Raw genomic sequence first — 20,502 nt, 5'->3', positions numbered from 1 at the left:
GGCACAAACCCAGGGCGTGGGTAGCGACCGAGGAGGCTCCAGTACCCCTCCTCTCCGCACCAGGGTCGGTCACTAGGCGAGGGGTGCGGCCAGAGTAGGGGGGTCAGGACTGAGGGAAGACGGGACGTGGGGCTCCCCAAGTGGCTCCCAGGGGGCTCGGGGGGTGTGTCCTACCTGGGCCCTGGCGGACGCAGGGATTTCGGGCGGAGGGCTCGAGTCTAGCTCAGGGCCGGGACCGGCAGGGGTCAACCCTCAGCAGGCGGGACGTCCGCCGCCTGCCCATCCCCCGCCGCCCAATGCAGTGGGACCCGAGCGCGGCTTCGAGCGCCGGCCGGCTGGGTAGTCCCCTCGGGTACCGTCCGCGTTTACTGGCGGCGGCGGCGGCTGCTGCTGTTACTGCTGCTGCTGCTGCTGCTGGCCGCCCCCAGCCGCTGCTGTTGTGCCAGCCCCTGCTCCTCCTCCTGCCGCCGCCGCCGCCGCCTGGTCCCCACCGCTCCCATCGCCGCTGCGGCGACTACTGCAGCGCCCGCTGACCCGACCCGACGTTATTCTCCCCCTTCGCAACCCGGCACAGCCTAGCCCACCTGCCCTGGCAGTGCACACGCCCACCTCTCCGCCACAGGTGCTGATTGGAAAGCGAGTCCCGAGCCCGCCACGTCGGTTGGTTGGTCCCATTGCCAATCATGAAAGGGGCGGAGAGTCAGGGAAAGAGCGTCTCTGCCCCCCACCGGAGAACTGCCGCTATCTTCAGGTTTGCCTGAGAGGGCGAGTTACCGGGAAAGGAGCATCACAATGGCAGCGCGCGTGCGCGCGGGAATTCTGGTCCTTGTAGTTCCACCGACAGCCGCAACTGCCCGCCCGCCTGGAGCAGAGAAGTAGGGCTTCCGAGGCTAGCGGTTGGCGCACAGTGGTGTCCTCCTAGCTTGGCAGTTACCTTGGTTATAGAGGCATGGCTGTGACGCCAGCGTTGGCGCTTTCGGAAGAAAATCGGAACTGTCTTGTCACGATACGAATTTACACACGCTGAGGCATTCAGTCGCGAAGAAGAGCCCCAAATCATGAGGCCCCGCCACGCCACCTCCTCAGAACCAGAGCTGCCAGGTTCTAGCAAATTGGCGCCGTCCCCAGAACCGCCTAACATGAAGCTAATCACCGGTGGGTACTGGGGAAAGGCCTAAAAGTCTAAGGAAGAAAAGAGACCGAGACCTCCAGAAAGGAACGTCAGCCTGGAGCCCGGCGTATCCTTACGGATTTCACAACCAGGAAGAACAAGATTTCATTCCCTTTTGAAACACCACCCGTTAAGGGTTCATTGAGAAGCCGGGTGAGGTCCAGTATGCGATTCCAAGCAAGAGAATGTGGAAGTCCCTCTAAGACTTTCCAAGAAAAGCAAGGAGGGCGGAGCAACGACGCTGTGTGGGATACTTTGTATTTGGTGTTGATGTATCAAGCTCTCGGATGAAGAGGAAACCTCAAGATTAAACCCCTCTCCCATCCTTACCCATCAATTTACAGAAGAAAAAACTCAAAGAGATTTAACAGCTTTCCTAAAGCTACAAAACTTAGTGGAAGAACCAAAACTCAGGTCTCTCGAACTTTCCGTATCCAAGGCTTTTTTTTCTTTAAGTAATAATCACAGTGACTCCCAGGAGTCTGCCCTGGATTGAAAGGATGCAATGAATTACGAGCTTCATTTTACTTTAAATATTTTTCTTCACTCAAGTGACATTATGATTAAACCTGATTAAGACTATACAAGGATTAAATATGAATCCTATATTCAATCGCATAACTGTTTTTGAATCTATTTCTTCTTGTTCAGGAAATGCCACAGCCTCTTGACATTCTTTGAAAAACAGAAGGCCCTTCTACTGTCTATGTCCAGATCCTTGGATAAAAAGCAGGACAAAATGTACATTAAAGGCAATTGATGATGCAGCTCATCTTGTTCTATTCAAACTTAAAGAAGTTGCCAAATTGTTTTCTTTCTACTGATTAAAACCACAAGTTGCTTTTTCCATTACTTTGTCTAACAGAATATAGTGCACGTCAGAGTATTGGCAGGGCAAGTAATTTGAATTGGAAAGTATTAGTGTTTCTGTAAATACTTTTCTTTAAAATTAAAGAAGTTTATAGGGGCAACAAAAAAAAAAGCCCAAATTCATGGAAATTATGCCTAGCAATATTTCAAATAGCTGTTCTCTCTTTGAAGAGAATATTTTTCACTCACTTAGCAAATATAGTGTGTCCTCTTCAAGCTACCTAGGTATAATCTCTGCTATCACAGGTGAAGATTTTAATGAACTTATTCATAGAACTACTATTGTGTTAATTTTAAATGTGTCCATAGATACAGCTGGATTCTCCAAATGATGGAAAGATGATTATTCTTCTGATTGTTATCTTATGACCAATTCTCATTTGCAAATCCATGAAGGATAACATATACAGAAGAGTATGTGAGAAAGCAGTCCAGCAATTGTTTATCAATAAAGAGTTGAGGGGGAAAAAAGTGCAGTGCAAAGGGAAGTGTGTGGTGAGTATCTTGAGAACAGAGCAACAGTATATCTCAGAGTAAGAACTCTATGAAGGAATATATAGTGCAAGTGAATGCCACAGGTGTAGGAATCCTAGGATATCGGACTGCCCAAGGAAAACAGCTTCCCAGGCCTCCTTTTGTTCTCTGGTCTTTTAAGAATTATTGGTCTGTCCCAAGAAAATTTTTTTCAGTTAGGATAAATGGCAAGATAATATATTATTCAAGATCTGGTACCAGAATTCAGGACTCTCCTTTTGAGATATTCTCAAATATATATATTAAAAAATAAATAAATGTGGTAGCCAGCCTTTAAGATGGCCCCCAGTGGTCCCTGCCTCCCAGTATCTTCACCTCTGTATAGTCCCTCCCATACTAAATTGAGCTGACTTGTGTAACCAACAGGCCTTTTCAGAAATTATGGTATGTAAATTCCGAGGCAAGGTTATAAAATACTTTGCAGCATTCACTGTATGCTCTCTTGGATCACTCAGTTAGAGGGAAGCCAGCCGCTACTATATGAGGACATTCAAGCAGTCTCTTGGAGTAGCCATTTGGCAAGGAACTGAGGCATTACACCAATAATAAGCACTACCTTGCCAGCCATGTCAGTGAACCATTCTTGGAAACAGATCCTCCAGCCCCAGCCAAACCTTCAGATGAATGCAGACCCAGCTGGCATTTTGACTGCCATCCTCTGACATACCCCAAGCCAGAAGCACCCAACTGAGCCACTCCCAAAAGCCAGATCCACAAAACTATGTGATACAATAAATGTGTACTGGTGCTTTAAGCACTAAGTTTTGGGGACAATTTGTCATGGAGCAATTGATAATAATATAGTAAGATTTGTGAAAATAAGGGAGAGAGGAATGATTCAAGTCTAAGGATGTGTGCTCTGGATAACTAAGCCTGAATGAATGAGACTGATCCTAGGATCAGCCTTAGAGTGTATTCAAGGAAAATGAGCAAAGTTCAGATTTATCCTGAGTTCCCCACACAACATAAAACCCTTTTTAACACAGCTTTTTTTCTCCTGCACAGAATAAATAGCATGCTGGAGAATCCCTTTTCCTTCTGTTTTCCTCCATTTGTGACATTTTCTACCCATCTTTACATACCCATTGATTTACCACTTTCTAATCTTCCCCTAAATCCAAACAGGAAATAATCTAGATGAATTTTTTACATCATCAGTGCTCAGCTCAAGGAAAAGAGGTCCTCCCCGGCTTTCCATCTCTCTCTTTAAAAACAAATCTCATGTTGTATGCCTGAAACTAAAATCAACTATATCTCAGTTTTTAATCTCAAATAATCTCATATATCATTTATATCTCAATTTTTTTTAAATCTCAGAATTGTACACTTTAAAAAGATGGATTGTATGGTATGTGAATTACAGATGTCCCTCCATATCCCTGGAAGATTGGTTCCAGCCCCCAACCTCCCCCTGCAGATACCAAAACCCAAGGATGCTCAAGTCCCTCATATAAAATGGCATAGTAGGAACTAACATAGTGTTGTAGGTCACTTATACTTCAAAACCAAACTCTTAGAAAAAGATCAGATTTGTGGTTACCAGAGGTGGAGAGTGGAGAGAGGGGGAATTGAATGAAGGCACTCAAAAGATACAAACTGCCAGTTATAAATAAGTACTAGGGATATAATGTGCAACATGGTAAATATGATTGACACTACTGTATGTTATATATGAAAGTTGTTAAAAGAGTAAATCCTGAGTTCTCATCACCAAAAAATTCTGTTTCTTTAATTTTCTATCTATATGCAATAGTGATATACATTAAACTAATTGTGGTATTCATTTCATGATGTATGTAAGTCAAATCATGATGCTGCATACATTAAACTTACACAGTGCTGTATGTCAATTGTATCTGAAAAAAACTGGGAAAAAATGGCATAGTATTTGCATACAACCTATGTACATCCTCACATATACTTTAAATCACCTCTAGATTACTTATAATACCTAATAGTATGTAAGTGCCATGTGAATAGCTGTCTGCCATGCAGCAAATACAAGTTTTGTTTTTGTTACTTTCTAGAATTTTTTTTCAAATATTTTCAAGCCATGGTTGGTTGAATCTGCAGATGTAGAACCCAGGGATACAGAAGGCCAGAGAGCTGACTGTGTATTTCAATGAAACTGTTTTTAAAAACTCTGAACAATCTTTTGAAACGTGAAACTCATAATGGACTGGTGTTTAAGTGTTTCCACAAACCAGTAAACAGTTCTGCTTTTTAGCTCTTCATCAATCTAACCAGTTTCTATTTCAATGTTACTTAATCCACTAAACAAAAAGTGTTAGGGCCAATTAATGCCAAACACTCTGCTAGACACTGGGAAAACAAATGTGCATAAGCTAAGTCTCTGTCCTTAAGAGTTTCACAATAGATTAACAAACATGTAAATCCTATTGCAATGTACTCCAACAACTGCTATAATAGAGGTATAGTATGTAGGATGTATAGATGCTCTAGAACAAAGGTCAGTAAACTATCAGCTGCAGACCAAACTTTGGGGGTCCTCTGAGAGGTTGACCTCTTTAAACCAGTGTCAGCAGCATTCTGATTTTGACAGAAATTTATTCACAGGAATATATTAAGTACCGCAGGTGTTGGTATTTTTGAAAACTTCATCCTTTATTTTGGTGTGAAATGCTTTATTTTGAATTAAAGAAATTTCAAGTAAAAAAGGAATAAGTAAGAGAAACCTGGCCGGAGTTGGAGTGGGCAGTGAGGGGATGGGCAACATAATTTCAATTTTAGGTATATTTTTCTGTTGTCTTTTAACCTGTTGAATATCAATTTGTGTCTAATGATTTTTAAAATAGGCCATAATATCAGGAAAGATTGACACTGATTAAAACTAGTAAATTTAGAAAAGAAACGAAGTTAGTTTGCATTTACAAAAGTCATTCTAACTATAGTTATTTCTTGATCTACTTCCTATTTATGCATAACTTTTACGAAATGCAAAACAACTATACCATTAGATATGAACAGTAAACTTTATGCACATTTTATTTTACTAGAACAGTAAACTGTACATATTTGCTCAGGTTTCCTCTTTGTTGCAAGGTCATTCATTAACAAAGCATCGTTGGATACTCAAAATCTTCAGATGAGAAAGTGGTGAGGTGATGTTGTGATTCCGGATGTGTGTCTGGGACAGTGTGGAAAAGTTCAGTGACTTTCAAACTTGTTCAGCGATTAGCTGCTCCAAATGCTGGACAGATTTCTATGATATGGAAGTAGAATAACTGGCTGGCATACTAATAGCGCACCCTAGTGGTCAAATGAGTCCACTGCCGGCCGTATTGAAATTAAAGAATTTTCTAAAAACTTGTATTTTGTCTTGTTAATCAAAGCAAACTATTGACACAGCAAAGGAAACCATAAGTAAAAAGAAAAAAAAGACAACCTACGGAATGGGAGAAAATTTTTGCAAACGATGAAACCGACAAAGGCTTGATCTCCAGAATATATAAGCAGCTCATACAACTTAATAACAACAACAACAAAAAAAACCCAATCCAAAAATCGGCAGAAGAGCTAAACAAGCAATTCTCCAAGGAAGAAATACAAATGATAAATAGGCACATGAAAACATGCTCAATATCACTAATTATCAGAGAGATGCAAATCAAAACTACAATGAGGTATCACCTCACACCAGTCAGAACAGCCATCATTCAAAAGTCCACAAATGACAAATGCTTGGAGACTGCGGAGAAAAGGGAACCCTCCTACACTGCTAGTGGGAAGGCAGTTTGGTGCAGCCACTGTGGGAAACAGTATGGAGATTCCTTAAAAAACTAAAAATTGACTTACCATATGATCCAGCGATCCTAATTCTGGGTATATATCTGGAGGGAACTCTAATTGAAAAAGATACATGCACCCCAATGTTCATAGCAGCACTATATACAATAGCCAAGACATGAAAGCAACCTAAATGTCCATTGACAGATGACTCAATAAAGGAGTTGCAGTTTATTTATACAATGGAATACTGCTTAGCCATAAAAAAGAATAAAATAATGCCATCTGCAGCAACATGGATGGGCCTAGCGATTGTCATTTTAAGTGAAGTAAGCCAGAAAGAGAAAGAAAAATACCATACGATATCACTTATATGTGGAATCTAAAAAAAAAAAAGACAAATGAACTCATTTACAAAACAGAAACAGACTCACAGACATAGTAAGTAATCTTATGGTTACCAGGGAAAGGGGGTGCAAAGGGATAAGTCTGGGAGTTTGAGATTTGCAAATGTTAGCCACAGTATATAACAATATATTTTAAAAAACAAATTTCTTCTGTATAGCAGAGGGAACTATATTCAATATCTTGTAATAAACTTTAATGAAAAAGAATATGAAAATAAATATGTGTATGTATATGCATGACTGGGACATTGTGTTCAACACCAGAAATTGACACATTTTCGCTGAATGTACTTCAATTTAAAAAAATACTAGCTGTTGTTTAACAAATACCTTTACTCCCTCCCCACCCCCAACTCTCTTTTGTCATTGGATCATGGCCTTAGTTAGAATCAATGACTTTCATGGATGAAATCCACAAGGAAGAGCATACAGATCAAGAAGGCAAGAGGGCAAGATTGGAACATGGAGAAAAAGCCAGCATTTAAAAGGAAGAGGGTGAGACAGAACTCAGGAGAGGCCAATTGGATGGGGCAATTTGCCTGTATAAAATCATTCCTGCCTGAGCTCAGGGCTCACCTTTCCCTGTCTCTCACTGCACTGTGTTTACTTCTATCCTCAGGCTCCTCCTGAAAGGAACCCAGAAGTTTGGTTTATTCTCAGTTCCTTGCCTATTCTCTCCTGCAGGAACAAACCCTAGTCCACTCTGACTACAGTGTCAGAGGAGGATTCGGCAGATCATCTTTTTTTTTTTTTTTTTCTGTTTTACGTTTGTGTGCTTGTTTGCTTGTGTAATACAAAATATATTCATGTGGTTCAACATTCAAAAGGCACTAAAAAGGTGTAACGCAAAGTACGCCTCCTTCCAATGAATGTCTCCTAATCACTCAGTTCCCCTCCTGTTCCTGGCTTCTGGTGTAGCTTTCTCATGCATGTGCAAATGAATGCAGCTGTAAAGGCTTCTTTACACAAATAGCAAGCAGTCCTTTATGGACTGTTCTGCAACTATCTTTTGTCACTAATATTTTTTAGAGTTTCCTCAATATTACTGCATAAAGATCTGCTTCATTCTTTTTAATGATTGTGTAATATTCATTTGGAAATAAGATTTTTATAAAAAGCTATATTTGGAGGGATAGTTTTAGATTTACAGAAAAATTGGGAAGGTAGAGTTCTCATACTGCTTCTCATCCACTTTCTCTTGCATTATTAACAGCTTAAACATTTGTATGATATATTTGCTGTAATTAACAGTATTGATACTCTTATTACTATCTGAAGTCCGTAGTGTATTCAGATTTCCTTAGTTTTTACCTAATGTCATTTTCTGTTCTAGGATCCCTTCCATGATACCACGTTCCATTTACATGTCATGTTTCCTTAGCATTCCCTTGGCTAGAACAGCCCTTGTTTTTTTTTTTTTGTTTACTTCTTTTTTTTTTTAATTTAATGGAGTTACTTGGGCATTGAACCCAGGACCTCTTGCATGCTAAGCATGTGCTCTACCACTGAGCTATACTGCCCCCTCCATGGACACCCTTGTTTTTGATGACTTTGACAGTTTCGAGGAATATTGGTCAAGTACTTTGTAGGATGCCCCTCTTTTGAAATTTGTCTGGTGTTTTCTTATTGTTAGAGTTTTCTTATTGTTAAGGTTTTGAGGAAGAAAAGCACATAAAGTGTTGTTTTCATCACATCAAATCAATGACATATACCGTCAACATGATTTATCACTATTATATCACCTTGAACACCAGTTGAGGTCGGTTTGTCAGTTTTCTCCACTGTAGTTATCCTCCCCCTCCCCCTTTGCACTGTATTTTTTGGGAGGAAATCACTATCTGCAGCTCATACTCAAGGAGTAGAGAGGAAATGGGAAAATTTAAGTATTCGTTAAAATTATTTTTAGAAATTGGCTAAAAGTCAGTGAAGAGCTGATTGCAAAGGAAGGGAGAAAACTCAAGTAAAATAACTTGGAACCATGTTTTCGAGGCTCTGAAGTTTCATGAACGAATGAAGGCTTTCGATCAAGGGCTTTTACTGTGGAGCCATTGTATCAGTCAGAAGCACTGCAAGATCTGTGCCTTAGGAAGACTAAATCTGGGACAATATGTAGAATCAATTCAAGCAATGAACAATTAATTCAAGCAATTAATTCAGCAAGGAGACTATTGCAACTGTCCTGGAAAAGGGGTAAGAAAGGCCTAAAATGGGGCAGTGATAGTACGGTGCAGGGAGAATATTATCTGAAGAAACGACTGATGAGACTTGGCAAGTTGATTTACTGTGGAAGGAAGAGACAAGGATACCTTCGATGACAGACTGTGTGACTTGGAGAATGGTGGTACTTTGACCAGAAACAGAAGATGGGAAGAACGGGTTTGGGGCTGAGGATGAGTTGATTTTACACTGTGAGCTTGAAGGTCCAGCAGCAAAACCAGGTGAAAAGTTGAAAATGTAGGCCTAAGGTCAAGACTGGATACATGGATTTGAAAGTTTTTCACCTGGAGATGAAAGGGAAGCCGTGGGAAACTCAAAAGGAGCAAGGCACCCACTAAGAAGGTGAGATAAATCAAGGAGGGCTCAGGGCAAAGGAAGGCAGGCCAAGAGCAAGGAGGGCAGAGGAACAGAACGAAGCAATTCTCTTTGGGAAAATGTCACAGTTGAATTACAGTCCCCAAAAGTCACCTGCTTTTGTCTTTTTGCATAATTCAATTCAAATTTTCTGCTTTTGTCACTCTCTTTCCTGCTTCTAATGTCTTCAGTTTTTTGTTTGCTTTTTCCTAAATTGGTATGACATTGTTTTATTAACAGCCAGAGGTAATTTACTTTTTTCAGTTCATCTATGTTGCTTACCAAGGGCCACACCAAGTATTACTACAACTTAGTTAACCAGTTCTGGAAGCTACCATAAACAACCTGTGACCTGCCCTGATTGAGGCATGGTTATAGGAAAATAAGTTCTGGTAAGTTTGGCATTCACTGAACTGCATTATTTTCATTTTATATTTTACATTGAACCCAACAGCTTCATTTGTTCCAAGTCATTTTTATTAACAGTGTGATCACATTTGCTAAAATGTTCTTTTTAGTGGCTTCTGAAGATGAATTTCCCCTAAAGGAAATGTCTGTTCTCAAAATGGCTTGAAATATGTGCATATGTTTATTGATTGGTTTACTGAAATCACACTTGATGTGGGCTAAGTGAAGACAGACATATTTTACCTTTTAAAAATCAATTCTGCTCCATTCCAATTGCCACTTCCCTTGCTTAGGTCACCACTTCTTATCTTCAGGGCCTCCTAACTGGTCTTCCTTCCAGTCATCCCAATGCCTTTTCTTTTTCCACACTGTAGCCAGAGAGCTCTTTCTAACTGCAAATTTCACCAGAATATTCACCTATGAAAAAATATTAGTGACTCCTCAATGCCCTGAGCATCACTTACAAAGCTCTTCATGATCATTTTCTACTCTCGCCCACACACTCTCTACTCCAGCCCGTTCAGGAAGAGAAGAAATAAGATATAAACACTGGAAGGGAAAACAAAACAAAAAAAAATACACTTATAATCTACACAGTATAAATCAAAGGCATCTAAAGAAAAAGTATTAAAATTGATGAGACAGTGGGCTACCATTACATACCCACCAGAATGGCTACAATTAAAAAGACAGACAATATTGAGTGTTGATAATATAGAGCAAGTGGAACTTTGGAAAAACATTTGACAATTCTTAAAAAGTTAAGTATGACTAAGCATTTCAAATATATATAGATAACATTATATATATATATGTACACATACACATATATACACATACATGTAATGTCCAAGAGAAATGAATGCATATGTCTACAATAAAACACGTGTATAAGAATGTTCTTTTTTCCATTGAAGTATAGTTGGCTTACAATGTTGTGTTAGTTTCTGGTGTACAGCATAGTGATTCAGTCAAGAATGTTCTTAACAGCTTTATTTGAAATAGCCAAAAATTAGAAACAACCCACACGCCCACTGACAAGAAAAGGGATACATTTCTGTGTATTCGTACAATAGAATATTACTTAGCAGTAAGAGGGAAGAACAACTGGTACATACAGCAACATAGATGAGTATCACAGGCCAAAGAAGCTGGACATCGAGTACATCCTCAGTACGATGCTCGGACGGACATATGAGTGTGTGCACAAAGTGTGAGGATTTTTGTGTCAGATGTTAATGTCAACCAGAAAGCATCCATTACAGAAGAGGCTAAACAAGCAAGTTGTCAATATAACTGGGACGTTAGTATCCTCTGGCACTGAAACAACAGGCACACAAAAGGAGAGATGTAGATTCATCATGGGCCCAATAGCATGGACTTCCAGTCACCAAGACTCTTAAAGCTACTGGCAGCAACAGAGCCCGTTGCTCTATTGATACAGCATTGTTCACCAAGGAGGTCAACCAGCTATTTAGCGGCAACTTGATTATCCTGGGATGCTACTATCCCAGAAGAATCAGGGCTTCATTCTTAGACGGTTAGGCACTTATTCAGGGTATAATTGCCTTTCCTGCCTGCAGAGCTTCAGACAGTACCTGTTTGATTAGCATGGAATTCCATATGACACAGCTTGCAACCAGGGTATATACTTCACAGCCAAGGAGGTGCAGGAGTGGGCCTACTGCTATAGGATACACTGGTCGTATTGCATGCTGCATCATTCAGGAGCAGGTGGGCTGAAAGAATGCTGGACTGACCTGTGGAAGGTGCAGTTGAAGTGTCAGCTTAGAGGCAATGCTCTGTGAGGGTGGATGCCATCCTCCAGAATGCAGTATACACACCGAATCAGAAAACTTTGTATGTTGTGGTGTTTCAATAGGAAGAATACCTGGAGTTCAGGCAACAAGCAGTGGCTCCACTCAACATCATTCCCAATGACTCCCAGGAGGACTTTGTGCTTTCTGTCCCTGTAAAACTGTGCTCTTCAGGGTTAGAGGTCTTGGTCCCTAAAAGTGGCTCACTCTTGCCAGGGGACACAGGAAAGGTCCAACTTGACCACAAACTATCACTGCAGCTTGGGCCTTTTGGACTGCATGCTGCCAGGGACTGGCAAGAAAGAAAAGGAGTCACCATTTTGGAAGGGGCACTTGACATAGGTGAGCAGAAGATAAGGATTGCTGTTGGATAAAGAGGGCAGGGAGGACACGTGTGGAATTTAGATGGTCTGCTTGGGCACTTCTTGGTAGTCCCTTGCCCAGTTATGACAGAACGGACTAGTGCAGTAACTTAAACCTTCTGTGTTCCCAAATCTGTCTCGGTGTCTGCTTACTGTAGGACCCAACTAACACAATGGTTATGCTGTTCAGGCCTACTATATTCTTACTAATTTTTTGTCCACTTTGCTTAGGTTTGGGAGATGTTTGTGAAAGTCTCCTTTATTAATGTGTCTGTTCATCCTTTTATATCCTGTAGTTTTGCTTTAGGAAAGTTATCGTTCTATTACAAGACAACCTCAGCTTACACAGTTCCTACATGGCAAGGTTTCCAGTTACCATGTTTTAATTAATTAACACTACTCCTCAATAACATGGTTCAAATTCCACTTATGATGGTATAATAACTGAGTAATTGCATAAAGTGCAAAACTATGTAACTAGCTCTTCAGTCCACAAATCACTAAGTTAACAGATGCGTGCCATGATCAGTGACCAGTCATGATACTTCTCTTAAAGGCTGTGGGTGACTGGACATTGCACATCTGTTGTTCAGTTCAGGGACAGAGAGCAAGGTGTGCAGTAATATTGTCTCCTTGTCTCCCAGTAATAAACCCATGTGACACTTTATAAAAATGGCTAATCAAAAGTGGGAGTAGCCAACAAAGATAAAAATGCAGCAAAGAAACTAATGTGATAATGCTGGAAGTGAAATTCAGGTCAAATCTAGATGTTACAGACGTTACACAGGAGTTAGAGAAGAAGTAGTTAACTACGGAATTGTTGACACCACTGCTGCTCCAGAGAAAGTGTCAGAGGAAACTAGCGAAGGCAAACTTTGAAATAAATAAGTGGTTATGAAGAATGTCCCAGAAGAAAGGATACTGCCAAAAAAACTTCACATTAAAAGAACTCTTAGAAGTGTATCTCAACTTTGAAACACAAAGGATAAAATGTTGGCAGCTGATCCAAACTTAGAAATATGACAATTTGCCAAGGCATAGAAAAGATGCTCACACTGTATAATCATATGCTATACAAAGAGAAGGTGACCACTCCTGATGTTTTTTTCTTGGTTAAGTTTTTGGAAAAAAGAACCCTTTAATTTTCTCTTACCTACAGCATCACTGCTCTTCTCAATCTGGTTTCTGTGTTGAGCAGTTTTCCACAAGGTGAGGCTCTTTCTTTAACAAAGGCAGTATTTACCGTTATTTGTAAGAATACTGAGGTCTTGACGGCCACCACATTGATCCTCTCAAGACTGAGCAGTTTCTTCACCCACTCTCAATTTAAAGCACGCGAGGACTGCCGTTAGCTTTGCAGGCAATTCTCAGTTCTGATGGTCCAGGTTTCCTATTGAGTGGGCATCTCTTCATTTGGGGGTTGTTGGCAATTTTTCGGTTCTGCAGCTCTTACTCAGTATGTCCATCCATCTTCCAACACTCCCACTGTACAAGGCCTGCAGCCCTTGATGTTTTGGGTTTATCTGTCCATACTCGGGAGTTCACAGAGATTCCCTTTTATTTACTTTTGTTGAACTTTGGGTCTTTTCTTTTGTTATCCTGGTTAGTGTACATGGTTTTCAGGAATAGTTTTGAGGAGATTCAGAAACTATACTGTTAACATGATTATAGTATCTGACTCTCTTAACTTTATTAATGGTGTTCTTTGCTGTACAGAAGTGTTAGATTTTAATGCAGTCAGATTCTGAACAACCTGCCTGGCTGTATGATTTGTTCTTCCTGGAAGTGCCCTGCTACGCTAGTAGAAGCATGGAGAAGACATCTTCCTTAGTGATCTCTCCCTGCCAATGACAAGTGCCTCGTATCTTCATCTCCCCACCGGCAAAAACCCTTCCTTCACTGCCTTCACTGTTACCCTCCTAGAATATTTTAAAGTCTTAAAACTAAAGCAATGGCTTCCTCCCTTTCCAACTCCAGGGACCCTTTCCTTAAGCACAAGCTTACATAGAAACTCAAAATGAAAAATCACAACTATCCAAGTTTGGCACTTTTGCCTTTCTCTGGTCTACTTTTCTCCCAGAAGCCTTTGACACTTAATCTGAAATCACTGAAGTAAAAAGAAAGTTCTCAATTCTAAGTGAAGAGTCATGATTTAGAAACAGAAGAAAATCACACTGATTACCTTAATCCTGGGAAATTCTGATTCAGAATTTAGGGTGAAAACTAGAAATGAGCATTTTGTTAACGCTCTCTAGGTGATTCTAATGCACAGTTTGAGAAACATTACACTAGACTTTTGCTGTCCAATATAGTAGCCATTAGTCACACATGACTATTTAAATTTAATTAATTAAAATTAAAAAATCCAGGTCCTAGCTGCACTGCATTGGAACCAGTGACTATAATATTTAAATACAAATATTCTCTTTTTTTAATTTTTAAAATCTCCATTTTGGGGCAATGCTTTATAATGTACTTAATAGATTAGTACAGTATTGCATGAATACAAAATAATTACATATGTAATATGCATAATTATATATAATATGCATGCTTAAAAATTATTTACTGACAGAGTGGGATGGTCAAAAAGTTTGGAGACCATTATACTAAATACCTATGTCTTTTGAAGAATTTGCCTGGGCTGATAAAGACAACTTTTAACGAGAGCTCCTTTCTAGGAATCGTTTTTCATACTTCAAACCCAAATCCCCAAACATGAGAAGCCCCTTGTTCTTTTTAAATATACACATATAAGATATTTTATTTCAAAAAGCACAAGAACATTATACAAGTTTTGAATTTACATTTTGCAATAAAAGATATCAATATATGCATTATTTGTATAACTTCATCATGGATGGAATTTGAATCAGTGGTATAAACATGTTGCAGTCACTATAGATAGATCATCACAGTGAACCAAAATGCATAGTTGTTATGAAATGACAAATGACCAGATATGGTGAACTCACAGCCCATACACCAACATAATAAATTAATTATACAGATATGTTTTTCTTCACTGTATCATTAAAATTCCTGACAACCCCTCACCAAATATTAGAAAAACACAGTTTTGGAGCCATTCTGTTGAACCAGTTCCTCCACATAGTACACTAAAGAAAATAAAGTGACTTTTTGCTCATTTTAAAGTAAACTTCATAAGCTTAATTAAATTGTTTGCAATGATGAAGGCAAACGCAAACCACTAGGATATTTGAATACAATTAGAGATCCCTTGGGCTGGGGGCAGCACTGAGAGACATATGTTCATCTCCAGTGCAGAGATCTGAATCAATCTCAGTAAACGGGACTCAATATGAAATGGGTTCTTTGGCAGTAAAGATCTGACTGGCCACTGGATAGTCCCTCTGGCAGCTTAAGAGCTTAACCCCAGGATTTATGAAGTGGATATAAAAAGACTAGAAATAAAAAATCAGCTTATCTTTGCTAAACTTGAGCCAAACAATTAGGGCAGAAGTCAGCATCTTCTGTTGCCTAGGCTGGCTCAGGCTTCCTAGTCAGAAAATCCATCCAACAAAATTATATAAGAAATAAAGGGAAATGTTCTAATCATTTAATCAGACTGGCAAATCTGACAAAATGAATACTGAAATTTCTAATCCTCACCCCTCAATTGTTACAAATTGTTCACTGGAGTTATATCTATTTCTTGATATCTTCTGAATAATAATTATTCAAGTAGAAAATCATGATTGTGACTCTGATGCCTGTTCATGTCAATCCCTCACTGCAAAACCTATCTTTTCTTTACATAAAAATACCAAAAAATCTAACCCCAAATGCGTATCATCAATCACTTTGCAAATATACTTTTACTTGCTTGCCTTTGTTGAGCAAAATGAAGGTAGGAAAACATTTATACACATACATGACTGTGGGTCACCAAAGGCAAAATAAGATGGTCTTTGAATGCATCTTTCAAACTCCTAACATTACCCCAGAGACAACAGAAGCTAAAATGTAAGATTTCAATTTACCTTCTGCCTGCTGTTTTACATCACAAGTTCGTGATACAAAAAGTTAAAGCCAAAAACCAAGAAGTCTATGCACAGGAGAGCTCTGTTACTTATAAGCAAGTTGGCTCAACCACAGCATGTTGTAACAGGACACAGACTACTGATCACATGGCTTTTTTGGCTGGTTGTACTAGTCATAAAACCAGAGTTTATGAAAAGTTTGCACACAGGTAACAGATGAAGGATTTGTCTTTTACAAAGACAAAGAAGGTTATAGAACTGGCATCAATCTGATTGTCCTGAATTACCGTTGGCATGCTCCATTCACTGGGGGAATTTTCTTATTTTCATTCTATAGGAAGTTTTATATCAGAAATGCATCAAGTTTCTAAGAGTCAAAGAGAGTGGTGCCACAATCAAGAGAGAAAATGAACTCATTTTAGAAATTTGTCTTTGGAAAATGGAAAGTATAATTTTAAAATTCAACAGAGCTATTTGTGGTCAGAGGTGAGGACTGCAGGCTCTCTGCCTCATCAAGGATGAATAATAAACACATTATCCTAACTCTTCTTGAGGTCTATAGCAGGAAACAGCTTTTCCACACTGGCAGAAATCTGCCTTAGAAATGGCGACTCTGACCATATAGAGACTTAGCTAAACTTTTGGCTGAAACAGGAAGTGGCACATTAGGGGTATTTCCTTAAAAGAGAAATAAAACTTTTACTTTTTGGAAAACTTTCTCAGTTGAAGTATACCGCATGGTTTCTTTTTTAGCTGCAAGGAAGACTATCGCAGATTATTAGAATCTTATCAGTGATCCATCAGCTAAACTTAACTTGGGTGGAGAAACACCAAATACAAAATTGTGAAAGAGTTAACTAACATATAAGAATACTCACAATTGCTTCATGTGACTTCATTTACTGGGAGGACGAAGTGAAATGGGAAAGATTATGAAGGGAAATGAGTCTTCTGGAACTACTAGCAGAATCTTGGGGTGAAGAAGCACTTCTTTAGTGTTCTGGAACATAAAACACATTAACCTATGTCCTTTTTTTCCTTTAAGTATATGTTCACTAATTGAAAGAAATACTCCATTAAGGAATATTTTATTGATGTATGTGAATCTGGACATGGAGCAAAAGACCGTCCACCCCTTCCCCAGCCCTCAGAAAGGTCTCCATAATTCTGAATTGGTCTTCATTACTATCTTTGTTCGTGATTGTCCCGAGGCAGAGCTGGAGCTCACAGTAACTGCCAGTTGAATCCAAATAACATCTGATTAGTTTCCTGGCTCCTAGCAATCTCTTCTATAATGCAATGTTGCTGCCATACCAAATGGAGCTTCCGATATCGCTCGTGTGATAAATGAAGGGGGTTGCCCCTCCTGCAGGGAAAAAAAAAGACAACATATAAGTTTCAATCAAATAACTGCCACATTGTCTAAATTAGTCTGAATTTCTGAGATGGAACTGGGAAGAATCTTCCTGGAACTGGGAAGTATCACCAGGACAGGGTTTTAAAAAGTATATTTTTCCTTTACCATTGATCACTATGAGCGTGGTAAGTTACTTATTCTAATGAAGCAGAAACTTACTCCCTGATTATTCGGACAACAGAACAAGTGTACTGCAGGCATTATGGAACCTTATTTAAATGGCTAGAAAGGTTTGTAACTTGAAGTTCTGTTCCTTTCTAGGTGGTTAGCCTGAGTGGGGCTTTTATGGCTTTTTGGCCTCATATAATTTATCCAGCTTTTGTTAGGTCTGAGTTAATACTAAGCCCTCAAATTATATGCTGCTCTTGACAAATATTTGGTTATTATTATCTTTATGACACAACAAACTTACTAGTGATTAGCAAATATTTAAATAAAATTATTCCACATCGATTCTAATGTTGCACAGTTTGTAACATTGTATCACAGCTAATCAAAAATGACTGAAGTCTGGCTGTTGCCAATGATGGAGAACTGTGAGATTCTCACCCCTGAGGCACTCAAGTGTCTTTGCTTATTGGTTATTTTCATATTGTCTAATTAACTTAAAAATTCTGCTTCTTTGTACCTTTCTGGAACAACTCAGATCTCTTATCCTCAATTATCAACTACTTCTACCACCCAGCTTTTTCCTTCCTGAATCCAATGACTTTCTCTATATAGGTCAAATGCTGTTACAATAAAAACAAATCTCAGTATGACCAAAGAGGTTCCAAGCCTCATCTAGTAAGCCTATTCATTCTGAACAATACATTACAAAAAACCAAACTTTCAGTTAAACAAAGAGAGACAGTTTATGGTAAGGGGATCTAACCTTTACCTATATATGTGTTTGGGACCATTGGTGCCTTACCACCTCTTTTTTATAACCATGAATGGCACTCCAGTTCCCCTAACACCGGTGAAGGATACAGAAAATTTCAGGATTCTAAGTGTTTTTGTTAATGCTTGGAAGCAAATAAGGCTAATAAAAAGTTTCAAGTATTGCAATGGAAACAATGAGTATCCATTTTAAACCAAACTTCCTCACTCGACACTACAGAGTTCCTTCTTTCATGTATCAGCATCAATTAAACTTTCTAAATAATTCTGAAAAATGGTTGATTAAAAACTGTAGAGCATTCAAACATTAGAATGGTTGGGGTCTAAAAATTTTGGAGATATATTACCCTCAAATTTTGGAGAAGCACAAGGTTGTTAAAAATTACACGTTACATTTAGGATGGTGTATTTAATATTTTAAATCTATAGCTATTTAAAAATATCTCTCAGTATTTAGCATTAGCTTTTGTGTTTAAAGAGCTGTTACCACCCACGTACAATAATGTAACAAAAATAAGAAAAACTTACTTCAGACCAGGGTCTGTTTCTCCGTACTCATCCAAATAAGGAGCAGGGTAGGCACAGCCTCTGGCTTTACCTTCAACCAGGACCACTCTACACTCTCTGATTCTGAAGGACAAAACAACCAACAGGAAATGTTAAGTGCATGTATGCCAATGACAGGCACTGCAACAAAGTCAATCTAGAGAAAAGACATGGCCAGTATCGATTAGGAATTCAGTATAAAGACAATACAAACATAGACAAATAGACTAAATTGTGTTTTATCTATTGAAGCTATGGGAAAGGATCAACAGATTTAGGGCAATGGGATCAGTAATACTGATGGAATATACTGAAGAGAGGAAGGAGGCTGTACTACTGGAACCATAGACACCCTGGAAAGTGGTGGCTGGGGTTGTTTTTGTCTATTTCCTGACCTATGACCTGGAGAGGGGAAGTAGCTTAACAGAGGGAGCTTAAGCTTAACAGCTTAAGAACAGAACCACATCTCCTACTCTGATAACCTTGGGCCAGAAAGAAGGTTATCTAGGGAAGTGTCAAGCCTTGCCTGGTTAGAGCCAGCCTCCAACAATGCACATTATAAAGAACCATTGCCACCTTGAAGGCCTGGGACTCTTAGAGCAGAGAAGTGGAGAAATAAAAAATAATGTTTGTGTACATGTGTACAGAGAGTACAAGTACTCTCGAGAGAAATTATCAAACAGCTGGAATACTGGGTTTACTTGCTGTGGGTTCCCTAGAAGACAAGTGTGTGGGCCTGGCCCTCCATGCACTCATTCTCCTTATTCCAACAGACGCTGACAAGCAGTGATTACATATTCCCTAGTGAGTGAGATATTTAGGTTTATGTAAACAGAACCTACATTCTGTGGGGAAAATGGAAAGAAAAAGTACATGCATTCACTCTGAATTTTCTCTCAGAGGCAACTTGCATTTTCTGTCATAAATATGAGTGACAATTGTTCTACTCTTAGTCATTTACTGACAGACCAGGGAAATCAATGGTTGGTAGACAGAGGAAATGAAGAAAATTAAAACATGCAAAGGACAACGTACAGTAACAATGTCCTTTGAAAATGTTAAGTTTTAGGACTCTAAACTCTTTCACTATACTTGAGTATTACATAATACCAGAGTAATCAGTATAAAGTCTACCATATTTGTTTAAGATTTTCCACAATTAATGAAAATACGAACAGATATCCACTTTTTAAACTATTTACTCCATAATATCGTGTCAAATGCAGTTTCATATGAATAACAGATTTATGCTCTAACTTCTCACAGATTATTTCCCATCAACATACTGTCCAGCCATAACAGCTTCTAGATTGGATCCAAATTCCCTAAGTTCATTAATGAAGCTTCTAGACCACTCACTACTCACTTCAAAAAAATGCAGACTCCAGCTCCACAGTGAAGTGCATGAAAAATGCAAGCTCCCACCTCTTCCCCATTCACAATTTCTTGGCAGCAAATGTTCTGAGAACACAGTATGGTCCCGCAGAAAAGACAGAGGACAGGGTGCTTTCGCTCGTCATCTGCAGATCGTGGGCACCTCAAAAGGGAAGAAAACATTCAACATGGTGGAAAAATAATAAAAGCATGATATAATCAGTTAGCAATAGATATATTTAGCAGTGTTTTAGACTTTTTAGCAATGTTTTCATCACTGGCTGCTTTGCAGCAAAGAAAGCTCTTAAAACACAAGGAAATATTTAATGAGATGATTCCTCTTTAATACTTCCCCTCAAGAAGACAACAAAAAGTCTGATTAATCCATAGTA

The 20,502-nt window shown here is 39.2% G+C and overlaps 2 protein-coding genes across 5 annotated transcripts in view; both read right to left on the bottom strand.

The window, feature by feature from the left end:
- Positions 1-807, bottom strand: part of TTBK2 (tau tubulin kinase 2) — a 119,736-nt gene extending 118,929 nt beyond the window's left edge. For 2 of the 4 annotated variants that reach the window (XM_006201706.4, XM_072962602.1), the window contains exon 1: positions 175-569. The gene's annotated coding sequence lies outside the window, so the exon portion shown is untranslated. The other 2 variants (XM_072962600.1, XM_072962601.1) reach the window with 2 other exon arrangements.
- Positions 808-16,963: 16,156 nt separating this feature from the next.
- Positions 16,964-20,502, bottom strand: part of UBR1 (ubiquitin protein ligase E3 component n-recognin 1) — a 113,453-nt gene continuing 109,914 nt past the window's right edge. Inside the window, exons 45-47 of the mRNA XM_031672882.2 lie at positions 20,103-20,273; positions 18,719-18,820; positions 16,964-17,257 (exon numbers count right to left, since the gene is read on the bottom strand). Coding sequence (XP_031528742.1) covers positions 17,116-17,257; positions 18,719-18,820; positions 20,103-20,273 — 415 coding nt within the window. The 3' untranslated portion in view covers positions 16,964-17,115. The remainder of the gene's footprint in view (positions 17,258-18,718; positions 18,821-20,102; positions 20,274-20,502) is intronic.

Source organism: Vicugna pacos, chromosome 6 (assembly GCF_048564905.1).
Source record: "Vicugna pacos chromosome 6, VicPac4, whole genome shotgun sequence".
Lineage (NCBI taxonomy): Eukaryota > Metazoa > Chordata > Mammalia > Artiodactyla > Camelidae > Vicugna > Vicugna pacos.
This window is presented reverse-complemented; position numbering and strand designations above follow the sequence as displayed.